Source organism: Schistocerca nitens, chromosome 1 (assembly GCF_023898315.1).
Source record: "Schistocerca nitens isolate TAMUIC-IGC-003100 chromosome 1, iqSchNite1.1, whole genome shotgun sequence".
Taxonomy (NCBI): Eukaryota; Metazoa; Arthropoda; class Insecta; order Orthoptera; family Acrididae; genus Schistocerca; species Schistocerca nitens.
In genome coordinates this window covers 828,981,089-828,999,121 of record NC_064614.1, presented here as the reverse complement: position 1 = coordinate 828,999,121, position 18,033 = coordinate 828,981,089, and the positions used below count along the sequence as shown (strand labels likewise).

Sequence of the window (18,033 nt, the reverse complement as noted above, 5' to 3'; positions counted from 1 at the left end):
ATGGATAAACATGCCAAGTCTTTAAATATAACAAAATGTTTCACCCTGTGGGACTAAAAGGGGATTGTTTTGAAGCACAGATACTTCAGGAGGAGAATCCATTGCACTGTACTGTTGATGACCTGTGCAGCCTTAAACTGGCATGCAAGAGAAATGACTAGAGAGTGTTTTATGAGGTTGGCCAACTTGTTTCCTAAGAGAAAAGCTTGGGTTTCCGATGTAAGTGTGTGGAAAATTGGAATGATACCTGGGGAGGAAGACCACTAGTAAGGTAGCTATGTAAAAAGATTAGCTAACCTTTAAGCATAATTTTTGCCTCTTGGTGCCACTTACAATTGGCTACCTTTGATATCCTGTACATGTGGAGACAACAAAAGATTGTTATCAAATATGACGCCCTGTAATCTAAAAAATCTATACACTCATTACTTCATCTTTCATTTGCAATCTCAGTGCATGTGCACATCTCAGTGGAGACTCTGAAATCAATATGATCGTATCACTTGTCCAACCTCCAACTCAATTGCAGCTGATGGGGTACTGTAGTATGGCTGGAAAAGGAGCCAACAGGAATGAACACTTCAATCAACACACAACTTAGGCTGTTTTGCTGTTTATTGGAATGATAAGATGCTTGCAGTTAGATACTGCCTCGAGGTGACACCATTCTCTTACTTAAACTGTTCTGGCAGGATATCACTGATTGTGGCACTGGGATAAGGAGGACACTAAAAGAATCTTCAGATGCGCCATTTCCATCACCCTCTTTAGGTATGAAGTCTCCAGGTACTATTATCATATATATATATACGTGACTGCTTGGGGGAGCCTATTGTACAGCCACCTTAACACCACATTATCAGTGACAGAATTCTATCAGCTGAATCCACAAGAAAACTGACTAAGTAACTGTCAAGATCTTGAAGTCCAGATAAAGTTGAAATTCACATCCGGGCCTTTCCTATTTGGTTAAGGGCAATGTTATGACAACCACTCAGGTCAGTATTGTCCTTCCAAGGTTTGAAAAACTACCATTTTTCTCACACTGCATGAAAAATGAAACACATTGCTATAAATTCTGTCATGAGTATGTGTTGCCTAATGAGCTACAAAAGAGTAACATGCAACTTTCCCAGGGAGAAAGGTTAGTTGTAAGTTTCATCTGTGGAAGGATTAAGTTCCACCTCTGAGGTGGACCCTTACTGGGAGTAGTGCTTATGTCTAATGAAATGTTCTGGCACAGTGTGGGTCATGTCCTTTGGGTTCATATGGAGGTTTCCACTTTGTATTACACTTGTAAATTAGCACTTCCACCTTAATTGGAAGTGGCCCTTATAGTTTCTCAAACTACTGTAGATCTGATGGAACAGATTACAGAATGTAAGAGTTCGCACCAATATGTCTTCCTGCTACTACTAATAATTTAGAAAAGTTTTGTGATTTGATGGGTACATGCCAAACTACAAATACAGAGGTTTAGGGTGGAAGCACCAGTCAGTCCAAGGATTTTTTCTATCACTTATCACATCTGACAATATGAAAAATGACAAGGTGCACCATGTTTCCTAGTCCACATTAAATATTAGGACCACCCCACTCCCTCCTACCCATAAATGGCTGGGTAGGTCATTTGTAAGGTCAGAGGATGGAAAAGTTGTATTATTCCCAATAGGAATGTGCCTAGCGAAGTGCTGCAGCATTCAAAACAATCTTCATGTTGAGGACAGCTTTACTTTTCATTGAAGACGAAGCATGTAGCACACCTACAATGCAAGTGCACAAATTAACCAAATTTTCAAAATTGTAGTGTACTCCATGAAGAATGAATCTTGCCAAAGTGGGGTGGACTGCATGCAATGATACAGGCAGCCATATCATATGTGTAACCACATTGGAGGGGTATCTGTGGAGGCATTAGACCTACCATGGTTCCTGAAAGGAGGGAAGCAGTCTTTTCAGCAGTCATAAAACAGACTCGGCGATTGGCTGATCTGGTCTTATAACATTAGCTAACATGGCCTTGCTTGTGCTACTACTACAAATGCCTGGAAGCAAGGGGAAGCCACAGCTATTTTTTCCTGAGATCAAGCAGCTTTACTGTATGGCTTATGATGATGACATCATCCTTGGGTAAATATTCGGGAGGTAAATAGTCCCTCATTCAGATGTCGAGCAGGGACTACTCAGGAGGATGTCATCATCAAGAAAAATAGAATTGACATTCCACAACTCAGAGTGCTGAATGTCCGATCAGTTATTTGGGTATGTGGGTGAGAGAATTTAAAAAGGAAAATGGATAGGCTGAACTAAAATATAATGGATTAGTGAAGCGTAATAGCATGAAGAACACGACTGTCCATCAGGTTAAGTACACAGTCACCAACAAAGTATCAAATAAGGGTAATGCAAGTGTAGTCCTAATAATGAATAACAAAATATAGGAACTCGGGTAAGCTGCTATGAATGGCATAGCAAACAAATTATAGTAGCCTAAACAGACAGAAAGCCAATAATCACCACAGCAGTGTAAGTGTACATGGCAACTAGCTCCACAGATGAAGAAGAGATTATGATAAGATATAGGAAATTATTCACATAGTTAAGGGAGACAAAAACTTAATTGTAATGGCAGACTGGAATTCAATAGTAGGAAAAGGAAGAGAAGAAAAAACAGTAGAACATGGATGGAGGGGAGGAAAGTAAAAGGAAGCCGCCTGGTAGAAATTTGTACAGACCAAAATTAAATCATTGCTGACACTTGGTTTAAGAATCATAAAAGAAAGTTATATATTTGTAAGAGACCTGAGCACAGTGGAAGGTTTCACACTGATTGTGTAATGGTGAGACAGAGATTGCACAACCACATTTTAGACTGTAAAACATTTCCCAGAGCAGATGTGAAGTCTGACCATAATTTATTGGTCATGATCTGCAGATTGAAACTGAAGATATTGCAAAAAAGGTAGGAATTTACGGATAAATTGAAAGAACCAAAGATTGCTGAAAGTTTCACAGAAAGCATTAGGCAATGTTGGAATGAAAGAGGGGAAAGGAAATACAATAGAAGATGAATGAGTAGCTCTGAGAGATGAAATAGTGAAGACAGCTGAGTATCACATAGGTAACAGGACAAGGCCATGTAGAAATCTTTGAACAACACAGGAAGTAGTGAATTTAACTGACAAAAGTAGAAAATATTTTTAAATTAAGAAGAAACAGGTGAGAGGAAATGATACCTAACAATGAGATCAACAGAAATGGAGAAATGGCTAAGCTGGAATGGCTCATAGGACAACTGCATGGTGTAGAAACATGGATGGCTAGGAGAAAGATAGCTCCACCTACAGGAAAACTGTGTACCCTTAATTGAAATAATTTTCATAATAGCTTCTTAAATCATGTGAAATATAGGAAATATTAATCTCGTAATAATGATCAAGATTCTCATCTGTTCCAATCAACATGATTTTTTTCCTTCTCCAAATCTTAAAACACCACGTTGGTTCCCAACACTTAGCCAGCCATTGCTAGCACTCCCTACTCATGCCCACTATGGGTAATTTGAAATTAACAGTGTATATAGACATTTTATAATTATTATTGATGGAACTTATTTAATAAGAGCTCTTTACATTTTATGACAAGTTCAACAACTTTGTTGCAAATGTTCTAAGGTCCTATTAAACATAAACCAAATAAAATACAAGTGGTGAGATCTCAACTAACAGTGTTTTGACTGTGGAACAAAAGGGCTCCAACCAGCAAACTTTAATTTATTTTTTCATAAAGTAGCATTTTCAATAGGCCCAACAGACAAAATGAGCTTCATAGGGTGTAACGTCTCACTCTTTTCCCACTGTTACAACTTCATTAGTGTGACTGAACGTCCAACGAGCCTTGTAGCTTCTTTTGAATATGATGCTGTTTTCTGACCACGATCACTCTGTATTTGTCTGATAGTTTGAGGCGATGAAAGGTTTTGAGTTTCTGTACTAGGCATTGAGCCACAGAAGGGGCAGCCTGATACATATATCTCCTGTACTAATTAAGTTTCCTGCCTCTCTTTGTGTCCATGGATACATCTACTACTGCTGTTCAATTTCTCAGTCTGACTCAAAAGAACTGAGAAGTTTGTGGGCTACATGGTTTGGAATGTTTTCTTCCCTTGAAACTACAGTCCAAGTGAAACCACCACTTACTTCCCAAATCCTCGGCCATTAATTTTACCTGGTCATACAGTACAAGCAGAGTGCTGACCACTTGTGAAAATCCTCAGGCACGCGCAATGTAGCAAGCCTGACATTGTGCTGCTTGGGCATATTTCTCGCAAGGGGTAAGACAAATATAAACAAGCATAATACTTCCAAAATTTCTGGCATTAGTATCAATACAGCATATCTGATACATCTAGCTAAATCTTTAGACTGATCAATCCTGTGCCTATGTATTCAGCCTGTACTCGTGGTAGTGGTGGTGGTGGTAGGTTGTCCAACACTATGGTCATCAGCATCCTTGCTGAAAACGCATTTAGTAAAGTGAATAAAGAACTTTTTCTCAAAATCAGTATTACTGTGACTTTATCACATGGGCATATAGTAAAACTTTTTCTTTAAGAATGTTTGGTAATGTCAGTTTTTACAAGAATAAAGAGGGTGATTCCATGCCAGAACTGCAAAGCTGACACCAAGGCCCTAAACAAAACCAACAAAAAAATCCAATCAATGCTCACACCGCCTGACTTATGTTGTTACAGTGTGAAGTTTGCAGTGGGAGTAGTAGTGAGGGAGGTGGACAAAAAATACTAAGCACAATTCGAAAAATAGCAATATGAAACATTTTCATGTATCAGCAGGTTTTTAAGTACACTATGCAGTTACTTCCTTTCAAGGTCAAACTTGCTGAGGGAATTGACCACTTCAACCTCACCAATGCCAACAGTGTTTGTCCTACTGCTATCAAATACTTGGGTCATTATAGAAATTTCTTTTATAAATTCATAAAATGGGTATATATGGATAATCACAGGAAAATGAGACTGACTGTATAACTTACTCAACATTAAAATCGTCCAATGTTTTGGGGTGAGTCCAGAAGATACACTAAAACATACAACACTTAAAATATCCATCCTATTATCACCGGAATGTTGTTAAACATCTTATTAGTATACCTAAAAGCAGATAAGAATATTGTAATAAAATATTGCTTACTGAGTGGCTGAACACAAATATTCAAACTTTTTTACCCACATGAGAGTGGCTGGGTGATTAGAAATTAAAAATAGTGATTAGCCTAGCCGAACCTAAAAAAAATACTATCTCCTTCCTGACAACTTAAGGAAGGTGCACACAAAGTTTTCCTGTTATTTAAAACAGAGAACTAGGCTCAAACATGACTGAACCTATGCGATCATTCCATTTCATATCCCTACAAAGTGTCGCACCCAGATATTTGTATGATTTGCCAATTCCAACAGTGACTCACGGATATTATAGTCGTAGGATGCTGCTTCTTTTTCATTTTGTGAAGTGCACAATTTTACATTTCTAAACATTTACAGCAATCATTTCCAAACATTTAAAGTAATCTCTGCACCACTTTCAAACCTTATCAAAATCTATTTGAATATTTATGCAGTTTCTTTAACATAGTACTTTATTACAGATAAGTGCATCATTTGCAAAAAACCTGATTTTACTATTAATATTGTCTGCAAGGTCATTAACATACATCATGAACAGCAAGGGACCCAACACACACTATTGGGGCACACCTGAAGTTACTTCTACATCTGACAGTGACTCTCATCCAAGATAACATGCTGCGTCCACCGAACCAAAAAGTCCTCAATCCCGTCACAAATTTCACTTGATACCACATATGATCATATTTTTTACAATAAGTGTAAATATGGTACTGAGTCAAATGCTTTTCCAAAATCAAGAAATACAGCATCTACCTAACTGCCTTGACCCAAAGCTTTCAGAGTGGCATGTGGGAAAAGTGTGAGTTGGGTTTCACATTATCAACGTTTTTTAAATCTATGCTGTTTGGCATGAGGAGTTCATTCTCTTCAAGATACTTCATTATGTTTGAGCTCAGAATGTGATGTAAGATTCTACAACAAATCGATGTCAACGATATTGTGGGTCACTTCTACTACCCTTCTCGTAGACAGGTGTGACCTGTGCTTTTTCCCAAGAACTGGGTACGGTTTTTTGTTCAAGAGATCTACAATAGATTATAGTTAGAAGAGGGGTTAACGCAGCTGAGAATTCTTTATAGAATCTGACAAGTATTCCATCGGGCCTTCGGACTACACTACGTGATCAAAAGTATCCACACACCCAGCTGAAAATGACTTACAAGCTCGTGGAGCCTCCATCGGTAATGCTGGTATTCAATATGGTGTTGGTCCACCCTAAGCCTTGATGACAGCTTCCACTCTCGCAGGTATACATTCAATCAGGTGCTGGAAGGTTTCTTGGGGAATGGTAGCCCATTCTTCACGGAGTGCTGCACTGAGGAGAGGTATCGATGTCAGTTGTTGCAGCCTGGCACGAAGTTGACGTTCCAAAACATCCCAATGTGTTCTATAGGATTCACATCACGACTCTGTGCAGGTCAGAGTATTACAGGGGTGTTACTGTCGTGTAACTACTCCACCACAGGCTGTGCATTATGAACAGGTGCTCGATTGTGCTGAAAGATTCAATATTCATCCCTGAATTGCTCTTCAACAGTGGGAAACAAGAAGGTGCTTAAAACATCAATGTAGGCCTGTGCTGTGATAGAGCCACACTAAACAATGAGGGGTGCACGACCCCTCCATGAAAAACACAACCACACGGTTACACCACCACCTCCGAATTTTACTGTTGGCACTACACACATTGGCAGATGACGTTCACCGGGCATTTGCCATATCCACATCCTGCAATCGGATTGCCACATTGTGTATGTCATTTGTCACTCCTCACAATGTTTTTCCGCTGCTCAGACATCCAATGTTTAGACTCCTTACACCAAGTGAGGCATTGTTTGGCAATTGTTGGCGTTATGTGTGGCTTATGAGCAGCCACTCGACCATGAATTACATGTTTTCTCACCTCCCACCTAACTGTCATAGTATTTGCAGTGGATCATGATGCAGTTTGGAATTCCTGTGTGATGGTCTGGATGGATGCTTGCCTATTACACATCACGACCCTCTTAAACTGATGGCATTTTGTCAGTCAACGGACGAGGTCAGCCTGTACGCTTTGTGCTCTATGTGTCTCTTCACGTTTCCACTTCACTATCACATAGGAAACAGTGGACCTAGGGATGTTTAGGAGTGCGGAAATCTCGCATACAGACATATGACACACATGACATGCAATCATCTGACCACAATCGAAATCTGTGAGTTCCACGGAGCGCCCCACTCTCCTCTCTCACGATGTCTAATGACTGCTGAGGTCACTGATATGGAGTACATGGCAGTAGGTGACAGCACAATGCACCTTAAGTGAAAACACATGTTTTCTGGGGTGTCCGGATACTTTTGATCACATAGTGTATGTTCAGTTTTAACAATTTCAGCTGTTTCTCAATATCACTGACATTGATACTTATTTCATTCATTTTTTCAGTGGTATGAAGATTAAATTGGGGCAACACTCCTGGATTTTCCTTTGTAAAGGAGCATTTGAAAATGGAAATAAACACTTCAGCTTTTGCTTACCCTCAAATTCAGTTCCTATCTCATTCACCAGGAACTGGACACTAGCTTTTGTGCCACCAACAGCATTTATAAATGACGAGAATTTTTTGGGTTCTGTGAAAGATCACTTGACAATATTCTTCTACGGTAGTCATTGAAGGCATCATGCAGTGCGCTCTTGACAGCCAAACGTGTTTCATTCAGTATCTCTCTATCTATAGCCCTATGCTTTGTTTTACACATATTATGCAGTAATATGTGTTCTTTATAAGTTTCTTTACAGTGATTGTATACCATGGAGGGTCCCTCCCATTATGAACTGTTCTACTCGGTACCTTTCTATCCAACACATGGTCAACTATTCTTTTAACTTGAGCCATAGCTCGTCTACAGGCTCCTGCCATACTCACTCCAGTGGTACATATACTAAAAAAAAATTGCACCTCCCTTGTGCTGAAAGTTTCAAATTTCTCATTGGGATATGACACTACTGATTTTTCATCTAATTTACTGTACATTTATGTACATTACTGCTTGTTTTAGTCCTTTTTAGCTGTCCTTTGTACACAGGTAATCACTGGTGCCACAACTGTGTCATGGTCCTTAATACGAGTTTTGATGTGCTCATCTTCAAAGAGGTCAGACCTATTTGTTGTCATTAGATCCAATATAGTTCCATCATGAGTGGAGTTCCTAACTATGTAGTTTTCAGAAAAGGCATTTAGTATAGTTTCACAGAATGTCTCATACATCCAACACTAGCAAAACTATCATTTTCCCAATTAACTGGTGGATGGTTAAAGTCTCCACCAATGATTACAGTACAATTGGGGAAATTGCATACTAGTGAACTGAGGTTTTCTCTAAAGTTTTCAGTTACATCAGGAGATGAGTCTGATGGGTGATAGAAGGATCCAATTATCGCCCACACCTCATACTGAGGCTTGTCCAGACAATCTCATATGCAGCTTCAGTATCTACCTCGGTGGATTTGAGTTTATTGTCTGCTGTGACAAACACACCACCTCCACTTTCCATTTGCCTATCCTTTCGATAAACACTTATATTTTCTCCAATAATCTCACTGCTATCTTTTTCAGGTTTCAAACAACTTTCTGTACCTAATATTATGTGAGCTTCACTGCTGTTCTTGAGCGCTTCAATTTTAATATTAGGATTTGTCACAATGCAGGCAAAAAAGTGTGTTGAGCCACAGGATGGTGATGAAACATAAGAGGACGACATTTGCAAAAGTCACTGAAGAACTGAATGTCGCTCTCGAAACCCTGTCAGCAGCAAAACAACATGAAGGGAAGTCCTTAAGCTGTGGGACAAACTGGAATTCCAAAACCACTCATCATGATGCAAATGCATGTAACCAGAAAATGTGGTGGCAAAGCCATTGAAACCAGGACTACTGAGTAATGAAAGAAATTGTTTCCAACTTCTGGCCGAATTTGTGTCCAGCATACACTGTCCCAAGCATATGATGCAGACCACTTGATGATTTGGGCAACCATATTACAATATTCCATGGGCCCCACGATTACACTGCAAGGTCACATTACTGTCAAGGATTATGTAAGCATATTGGCAGATCAGGTCCATCATGCAGTACAACATTTGTTCCACAATGGATATGCTGTGTTAAAAGACAACAAGGCTCCTGTTCATACAGCTCATATAGTCCAGCACTGGTTTTGTGAGCACATGGAGAAAGCTGTTGCATCTGTCCTGGTCACCACAGTCACTAGATCTCAATATTATTGAGCACTGGTGGTCTACATTGGTGGGAAAAGTGTGTGATTGCTATCCACCTCTACCATCATTTTCGGAAGTTGCCACTGTTTAGCAGGAAGAATGGTGTAAGAACTTCTTGAAAACCACACATGATCTGAATTTATCTATTCCGAGGTGACTAGAAGCTGTTTTGAATGCCAATAATTTTCCACGCCGTTTTAGGCATGGTAATGTATTGTGTCCTGCTATTTCCATACTTTTGTCCACCCCTCTGTAATTATTGCATAGCTCCATGTACTGTGTAAAATCACATTTTATTAGAGATTCTGTGGGTTCATCTTTAACAGCGGAGCACAGATGACACAACATGGCATACTGTAATTGCCCTGTTCCTGGATATGTTTCTCGTATTACAGACTTCACAGATTGCAGTTGCAACATGTATAATGGTTGGTTGTGCATTTTCTCTACGATGCCTAAATAAAAAAAATAAAAATAAAAAAACAACACACAACTTTCTGCCTCCACAGTTCTCTAAATGGTCAGGAATGCTGGATTGTATGTTTCTACAGCAGTGACATTAAGGAAGTGTTCTGTCATTGTCTGAGCCATATTTTTAGATATACCATTTACAATATGATCATAAGAGGAAGTGTACTGTCCTTCCCTAAAACACCGTCAGCATCAACTCCCACACTTATGTGCTCCGAGGTTTCCGAGAGCTTCTATGTCTATAGGGCAGGCTTAGCCAAACACAGCTCTATGATCACTTCAGCCAATCTCCTGTCTAGCACTCCAAGCACAGCAGTGAGTGGGGCTAAAGGCAGAGAAGGGAAAGGGAAAGGAAAAGGAAGGCTGAAGCTGGACGTCGCTATAGGAAGATCGTCATCTTGTGTTAAATTATAATTATGTTCTGCTTTAGGAATACTATAGTGCCCATCCACTTCTCAAAAAAAAGTGGAAAAGCCACATCATTCAATACAGAATTGAGATTACTTTACTCTCCGTTTAGTTTAAAGGCCATGTAAAGTTCTTAAAATGCCACTGCACTATTGTGAGTTGGGAAAACACCATTACAACACCAGCCACTAAGATGATATAATGCAATTGTCATCTGATGATCTGTTTGTCCAAACCAGCAATTTAAAAGACTTTTTATAAAATGCTGCCCCAAGAGTAATATCCTCAACTGCACAGACAAGTCATTCAAATTATCTCAGGGTTCCATTCAATATACATTACGAGTGAACTTTTTTTTCTGTTATAAATTTGACAAAGTCCTTTGGCTGTATCACGAACCAAAGATCCATATACATTCTATATTATAAATCAAAATGTGTATAAATTTATAATCAACACATCTTAATGTTAAATGACAGTATGTAAAGATTTTTGTAGTTCTGAATGCTGTATTAGCACTATATAATGTACTTAGATAATTAAGTAATAAGTTTGGAACAAAAAAGAGAGAGAGTTGGAAACAAATACTACCAATAAAACCCTGCTGCAATTTTCTCTCATGCGTAGCCTTCAGTGTATATCCATCTCACTCACACACCTGCTAGGAATAGTGCAGTGGCAGGGGATGCTGGAGTTCTCAGTACACTTGACTGCATTTGTGGAGTGCAAGTGCACTCTGGGAGAGCAAATCTAGGCCAGGCCTGCTATAGGATCATGTGGTGCCGGGTATAAAAAGCATGCTGTTATTTGCAATGGCACATTTTGCCAGCAACTGCTTGTAGCTCTGTGGTGAGATTGGTATGTGTCATTAGGGGGAAAAAAAAACAGTTAGCCCAGCTTTTGGCCTGAAACTACAAAGGTCATCCCTTTTGTGCAAATTGTAGTTCCTAAGTCAGGTGTGTCAACCTTTTTAAGTGTCTCCCATAGAAGCAATAAAGATTGAGGTTGAACAACCTATCAAAGAGGAGGCTCAGACTGGGGTGGGCTGAAAGTGGTCGTATGTTTTTAAAAGAAGCCATCCCAGCATATGCCTTAAGTAATTTAGGGAAACTATGGAAAACCTGAATCCATATAGCCAGATGGGGATACGAGCTGCTATCATACTAAACGTGTCGAGACATAAATGTTCCAGTGCAAAGAGTTGCAATTCTTCTGCTGGAATCCTGAATCAATTCATATCACACTGTATACCTGGAGCCTCGTTGTTGTGAGTCCAGGACACTGGAGAAAAGTGTCTTGGAACTTCCAGAATGAATCTTTCAAACGCAGTAGAATGTGCACTAATTTGAAACTTCATTATGACTTTCTGTTTCTGCAGTACGTATATGAAGCTCCATTTTGGAGCCATTTCCATCAACATAAGAGATGTCCACTCAGATGCTTCTCAATTTTGTTTCTTCACTGCCTGGTTTCCTCTTTGTCTACTATTTTCTTTTATTGGGAAAGGATATGGGTTGAGATGTAGAGCCAGTGCTGCCATTTTATGGAGGTTTTGTGCCAAAAGCAGTTTTACTTGATGTCTTATTTGCCTGGAGAAGTTCTCCAAAAAGTCCCTCTGCTGACTACAGGCATTACTTCGCATATACAGTTGCAGATGTAGGTGGTATGTGAGGCAGTAACACCTAGTGTCTGCAGCAATTTGTATTTTTGCAAATTTCTTCCTGACAATGTAGCCACACATGAAGCAAACACTGGTGTTGTTATATCATTACATCCTACTAGCTTTCAATATGAGATACTCATTCCAAGACCTTCATTTCTTCTCCACAGAAACAGAATGGTCTTTGTTCCACACTGGCTGATCACCAGAGAAATTAATGCAAAATGGATGGTGTGCCCAGCTCTACATCTATACTCTGCAAACCACTGTGAGGTGCATGGCAGAGGGTACGTCCCATTGTGCCACTTGTGAGGATTTCTTCCTGTTCTATTCACATATGGAGCACGGGAAGAATGATTCTTCGAATGCCTCTGTATGTGCAGCAATTATTCTAACCTTACCCTCATGAACCCTATATGGCTGATACATAGAGGGTTGCAGTATATTCCTAGCGTAATCATTTAGAGCCAATTGTTGAAACTTTGATAATAGACTTTCTCGGAATAGTTTACGTCCATCTTCAAAAGTCATCCAATTCAGTTCCTTCAGTATCTTTGTGACAGTCACCCATGGATTAAACAAACCTGTTACCATTCGTGCTGCCCTTCTCTATATACCTTCAACATCACCTGTTAGTCCTATGTGGTATGGGTCCCACACACTTGGGCAATATTCTAGAACCAGTCACATAAGTGATTTGTAAGCAATCTCCTTTGCAGACTGACTGCACTTCCCCAGTATTCTACCAATAAACCGAAGTCTACGACCTACTTTACTCATGATTCAACCTATGTGATCATTCCATTTCATATCACTACAAAGTGTTACACCCAGGTTTTTGTATGAGTTAGCAGATTCCAGCAGTGACTCACTGATATTTTAGCCTTAGGATACTAAATATTTTCATTTTCTTAAGTACAAAATTTTACATTTCTGAACCTTCAGAGCAAGGTGCTAATCTCTTTACATTGAAATCTTATTAACATCTGGCTGAATATTTGTGCAGCTTGTTTCAGATAGCACTTAATTATAGATAACTGTGTCACCTGCAAAAAGCCTGATTTTATTCATGTCCGACTGATCCACATTTGGCAGGGGTTGCTTTGCTCCACATACCATCAGCATTATTCTCATGACATCATAACAGTTGGCTCTGCCAACTCACAATCAAACTGTTATGTTTCAGCCTAATTTGGACCTCTGACTACAATATACGTCAATCTGTCACCACAGCCTACATTCCAAAACACACACATGTAAATGAAATGTGTTACGCTTTAGACACTCTCATCAAATGTCACAACACTGTTACTCCAATATATCCAGTGGGATATGCTGATTAAATTTTCATCATCATGTGTGTATATTTTCAGCAAAGAAAAAAAGCTATTCCCACAGATGATGAATGGTGTAAGCATGTAATGACTATTGCATGTGCTACTGGAGCTCCGCTGGAGAAATTCATAACACATCATGCTCAGAGCACGTGCAGCTTAACACCACCTTTTTCCACACTTTGAGAAAGGTCGAGCCATTTGCCTGAGGGATAACAGAGCATCGAACAACAGATCACACAGTGGGCTGGCAGTAATACAATGACTGCAGAATGTGTGGTGACAAGATAGGCTCAACGAACACTTTCACAAGAGCAACCACATGTCCTACCACAAGGAATACACCATGAGATCATAGAATTGCTACACTGGCTCTGATGAGTAGATGGATGACTGCAGTTGAAATCTGGTAAGGGGTTACATGCAGAGTGTCACCAAGAAATGTCAGGAACAGATTACTGGAAGCTGGGTTACAATCTCAGATAGTTTTGCTTCATTACCACTGATACAATACACAGACAACAGAGATTGTATGGTGGAGAGGTAGAGTCAACTGGGACATTGAGTTGTATCCTGTGGTATTCAGTAATGAGTTTCACTTCTTTTGGTTGTGTTCAGAGTAATATCCATGTGTCTTTATATGAAATGGTGGAATGTCACTGGAAGGAGCGAATCTCAAGACTCATGTCCCTCCAACTCCTGGAATCATGATGAGAGGAGCTACTGGATATGACAAGATTGATCTGGAAATTTCTGAAAGGAGGCTGAATGCTCGTCAGTCTGTGGCAAGGATGGCAAATCATGTTACCATATTCTGACCTGTGTGCCAAGTGACATTTTTCAGAAGGATATGCAAGACCCCACAATGCAGCTAACCAGCAAATGCTTAGAGGACTGCATGGAGCCTTGATTGGATTGGCTGCTTCCCTGTTTTGTCATCTACAGAGTATGTCTAGAATGTGATGAGAAGACATATATTTTCATGCCAGTCTCCAGCAGAACTGACACAAAATATGTATCAGGCATGACAAACTCCTCAAGATGACACTCTGAGACTGTTTGCTTCAATGCCACAACAAATACATCAGCATCTTATTGCCAGTGGCGGTCATATCTCACAATGATGTTAACGACTGACGGACATCCATTCAAAATAGAATGAAAGTTTGAACACTTAATGAACATCTCCATGACAAATATCAGACTGGCACTTCATGATGGAACGTTTTCATTTCTGCCAGTGTTCAGTACATACAAGATTTCTACCTCCAGTAATGACTCACTTGGCTAAGCCCAAATGAGTACATAATAAGGCACATGTCATGACACAATTTAAAGTGACCGTGTGTACATAGCTCCTACGGAGAAGTTGCTGTCTTAAGTGGTTGTCTGTTTACACCAGTGATCTACTACATTCTAATGAGAGTCTGTTTTCTTTTTACTTCCTCACTTTTAGATTCCTAAACTGTTTCAATGAGCAGCAAGGAAAATACATCTAAAACCAGATAAAAACCCATGTAACTCAGCCAATGAGGTAGTATATGCCCTATACTTCCCCGGCTAAAAATTGTTTTGCCTTGACACAAAATGCACCCAGCTGGCACACAGCTCACACTGACACAAAAAAAGAAAGCACAACACCTGTATCTTCTTAATGATTCAAGTGGTTAAGTCAACGTCCCTGCTCTTGCACCACTACTATCCACTGTCATGCCTAATAGCAATCATTCAGACATGCCAAAAGTTTACAGTTGTACAGGATAATGCTCTTAACCTAGAGTACCTAAGTGCACAAGTCCACAATATCCAACTACTCCTGTCAAGTTACTGTAGAGTCTGGTAGTGTTGGTGATTTTAATGTTAAAATGAAGACTATGTTTCATTACGAGTTTCCACTGATTCGCCTATTTCCTATGGTATATTATTTACAGTTATATGAAAATCATCATTTATTAAATTTTTGAACACACTGACTGAATTTCAGGTGGGGGATAATTCAGTATTCATTGTGAAATCTCCGAGGACCTTGATTTTAGAAGTTAAGTAATCTGTTAGGACGTTACAATTGTAATCAGTATTTTTGTTCTGATTCATTTTTCCAGTTTTCCATCCATTTGCAAAGTAATAAATAATTTATCAAACATCCCCTCTTCCTTTATAACAGTGATCAAAATATTCTGGCAGTAGCATCCAAGGCTACTTGGAATTTTGGAAACAGAAGAAAAAGGCTCCAGTTTAGTTCATGAGCAGCTAGGAAAATAACAGTTAACTCTGATGTAGATTCTAACATCTAAAAAAGCGTTAAATGATAACAGGCATCAGGTTGTCCAAATATTACAAAAAAATTTTTTTCAAACATTTACTGAATTATGTGTTGGTGCTTGGCAGAACATGACAATAATAATAAAGAGGAAAACACTTCCTAATGGTTTGCAAAATTGTATTTATTTTATCACAAACTGGCTTTCAGCTTCTCAGGCAATCTTCAGGTGACAACTGACAAAACATTCAGTTATCACCTGAAGATAGCATGAGAAGCCGAATGCCAGTTTGTGAGAAAATAAATACGATTATGCAGAACATTAAAAAGTGTTTTCATCTTAAATATTAAAATGTTTTTTCTTTCTTTTTTCCTCAAAAGACATTCATCTTTAGATTTCTTTTTGGAGCAGTTTAAATCAACATCATGTTCTATGCAGCTAACCCTAAAGCTTGCTCTCTCACACACATTTTCTTTTACTGATAGCAACAATCTCCAAATGCTGTACCTTATGATAGCCACCAAAGCATGCATGGAGTCTACAGTGTTAAGAATAATGACACGAAATGACAGCAATTCCAAAATTTAACACTATTGCTTTGTGATTTGTACATGGCTGGACCTAGCACAGACCTTTCTCTCAAAAATCTCGCTCTCTAACCCAAGTCTGATAAAGGTGGGTATATTATTAACTGAACACAATGGAGCACTCTTAATTCTTTATTTTATTTCACACTTTTACACCACACTCAGATGGCAATTTAGTTTATTAAAGAAATCGTATCCATGATAAATAATTTATAGGCCTACTTACTTCCATTGAAGAACTGCTCTGTGGTAAATGGGTTGTTAAGGAGAAACACACAAAATACAAATTTAAAAGCACACGTTTTCCCCCTGTGTCATTTCTGTGAGTGGAACATCAAAATATTTTAGGAGAATGTATTCTCTCCTTTTTTGTGTTAATGTTTGAATCCAGGGATGGTACAACTATTGTAGTTTATTTGCACTTCTAGTACCAGGCCTACAATAAGCGTATTTGTGAGTACTGGATATTTGTATTGCCCTCGAAATTAAATGGTTAATTCGGTGCAAATTTCATCAGAATGTATAATGAACAAGTAGTTAATATTCTCAATTTAATAAAATCCCGCTCGGTAATTGTTATTCCTTTTCCGTAGCATAACTAACACCATACCTACGGTCTGATTGAGCAATCGCCAATAGTATTACCATACCTTCGGTCTGATTGAGCAATCGCCAATAGTATTATCTCATAGGGCATAGATGAATTAAAGTATGTAAAATACATTACCTAAAGTTTTCTGCGTCCCAAAATCTACCCTGTTCATGTTCCTGAAAAAAACTGGCTGAAGAATCAAAACTAAATGTAAATTTTACGCTAGGAACGATAGTTGCCATCTGAATTTCACGCATTTCAACGAAATTACGGTGATGCTGGAAGGTTATTTTATTTTAACCTTGGCGGTCAAATAGAATACAATTTACTCCCATCTCAGCAAGATCTTCGTTTCATAATTTAGTCAACAATTCTCCAGAGAAGACAAGCAGTCTAATAACAAAAGCATCAAAATGTAGGTCCAAATAAAGATAATAGGGGAATGTCACATTCCTACAGCGCTAGCCGCGTGAGAAAAAAATGCAATAACAATGTAGTCTCGATACGTGAAGGGATTAACCTCACCATTGAAAACTGTGTAACTTTCCCTTTGACATCCATTGTCATCGCTCTGATCTGGCAATATTTGAGATCCAAAACATCAAATCACTTGTTATACTTTGTATATAGCATAAAATGCTTCCGTTTCACTGTCAAGAACTATTCACAACTTATTTGTAAACATACTACCGCCTCCAAGCAGCTCCAAGTCATAAAATACATCCAACCAAAGTTGTTAATAACAGCGACCTGCACCATTAAAAGAAGCGTCTCGTCATAGACCGGCTGTGCACTGCTAATTGTCTAACGATTTTTATGTCTTCACGAAACAATGATACGAGAATAGCAACTACATTTAACGTTTTGCTACACAGAAATTGATTCCCAATTCATATTAAACCGTTGACAGTAATTGACTAATGACTATCAATTCATATTAAACCGTCGTATTCAGCCTGCTTATCACCTGACTTTATTCATAAAAGAAAAAAAAACGGCTCTTGGGATACTGGTTTCTGTAGAGAAATATATATATATATATATATATATATATATATATATATATATATATATATATACGCGAACCAAGCCGAATGTTTTGTTACATTAGTACGTTTGATGTAGCAGAACAGCATGGTAGGCATAGTTAGTGCTAAAGAAAGACTAGTTGTCAGTTGAAAGTTCTTGACTACAGGAACAGACCAGGCGGATCTAAAATAGAGAACTTCAAATTCGCTGCAGTCAATTTTAGAA

The 18,033-nt window shown here is 38.8% G+C and overlaps 1 protein-coding gene across 2 annotated transcripts in view; it reads right to left on the bottom strand.

The window, feature by feature from the left end:
- The window catches only part of LOC126262869 (erythroid differentiation-related factor 1), a 244,620-nt gene extending 227,132 nt beyond the window's left edge, over positions 1-17,488 (bottom strand). For both annotated transcript variants that reach the window (XM_049959739.1, XM_049959746.1), the window contains exon 1: positions 17,305-17,488. In XM_049959739.1, coding sequence (XP_049815696.1) covers positions 17,305-17,346 — 42 coding nt within the window. In that variant the 5' untranslated portion in view covers positions 17,347-17,488. The remainder of the gene's footprint in view (positions 1-17,304) is intronic.
- Positions 17,489-18,033: the final 545 nt, after the last annotated feature.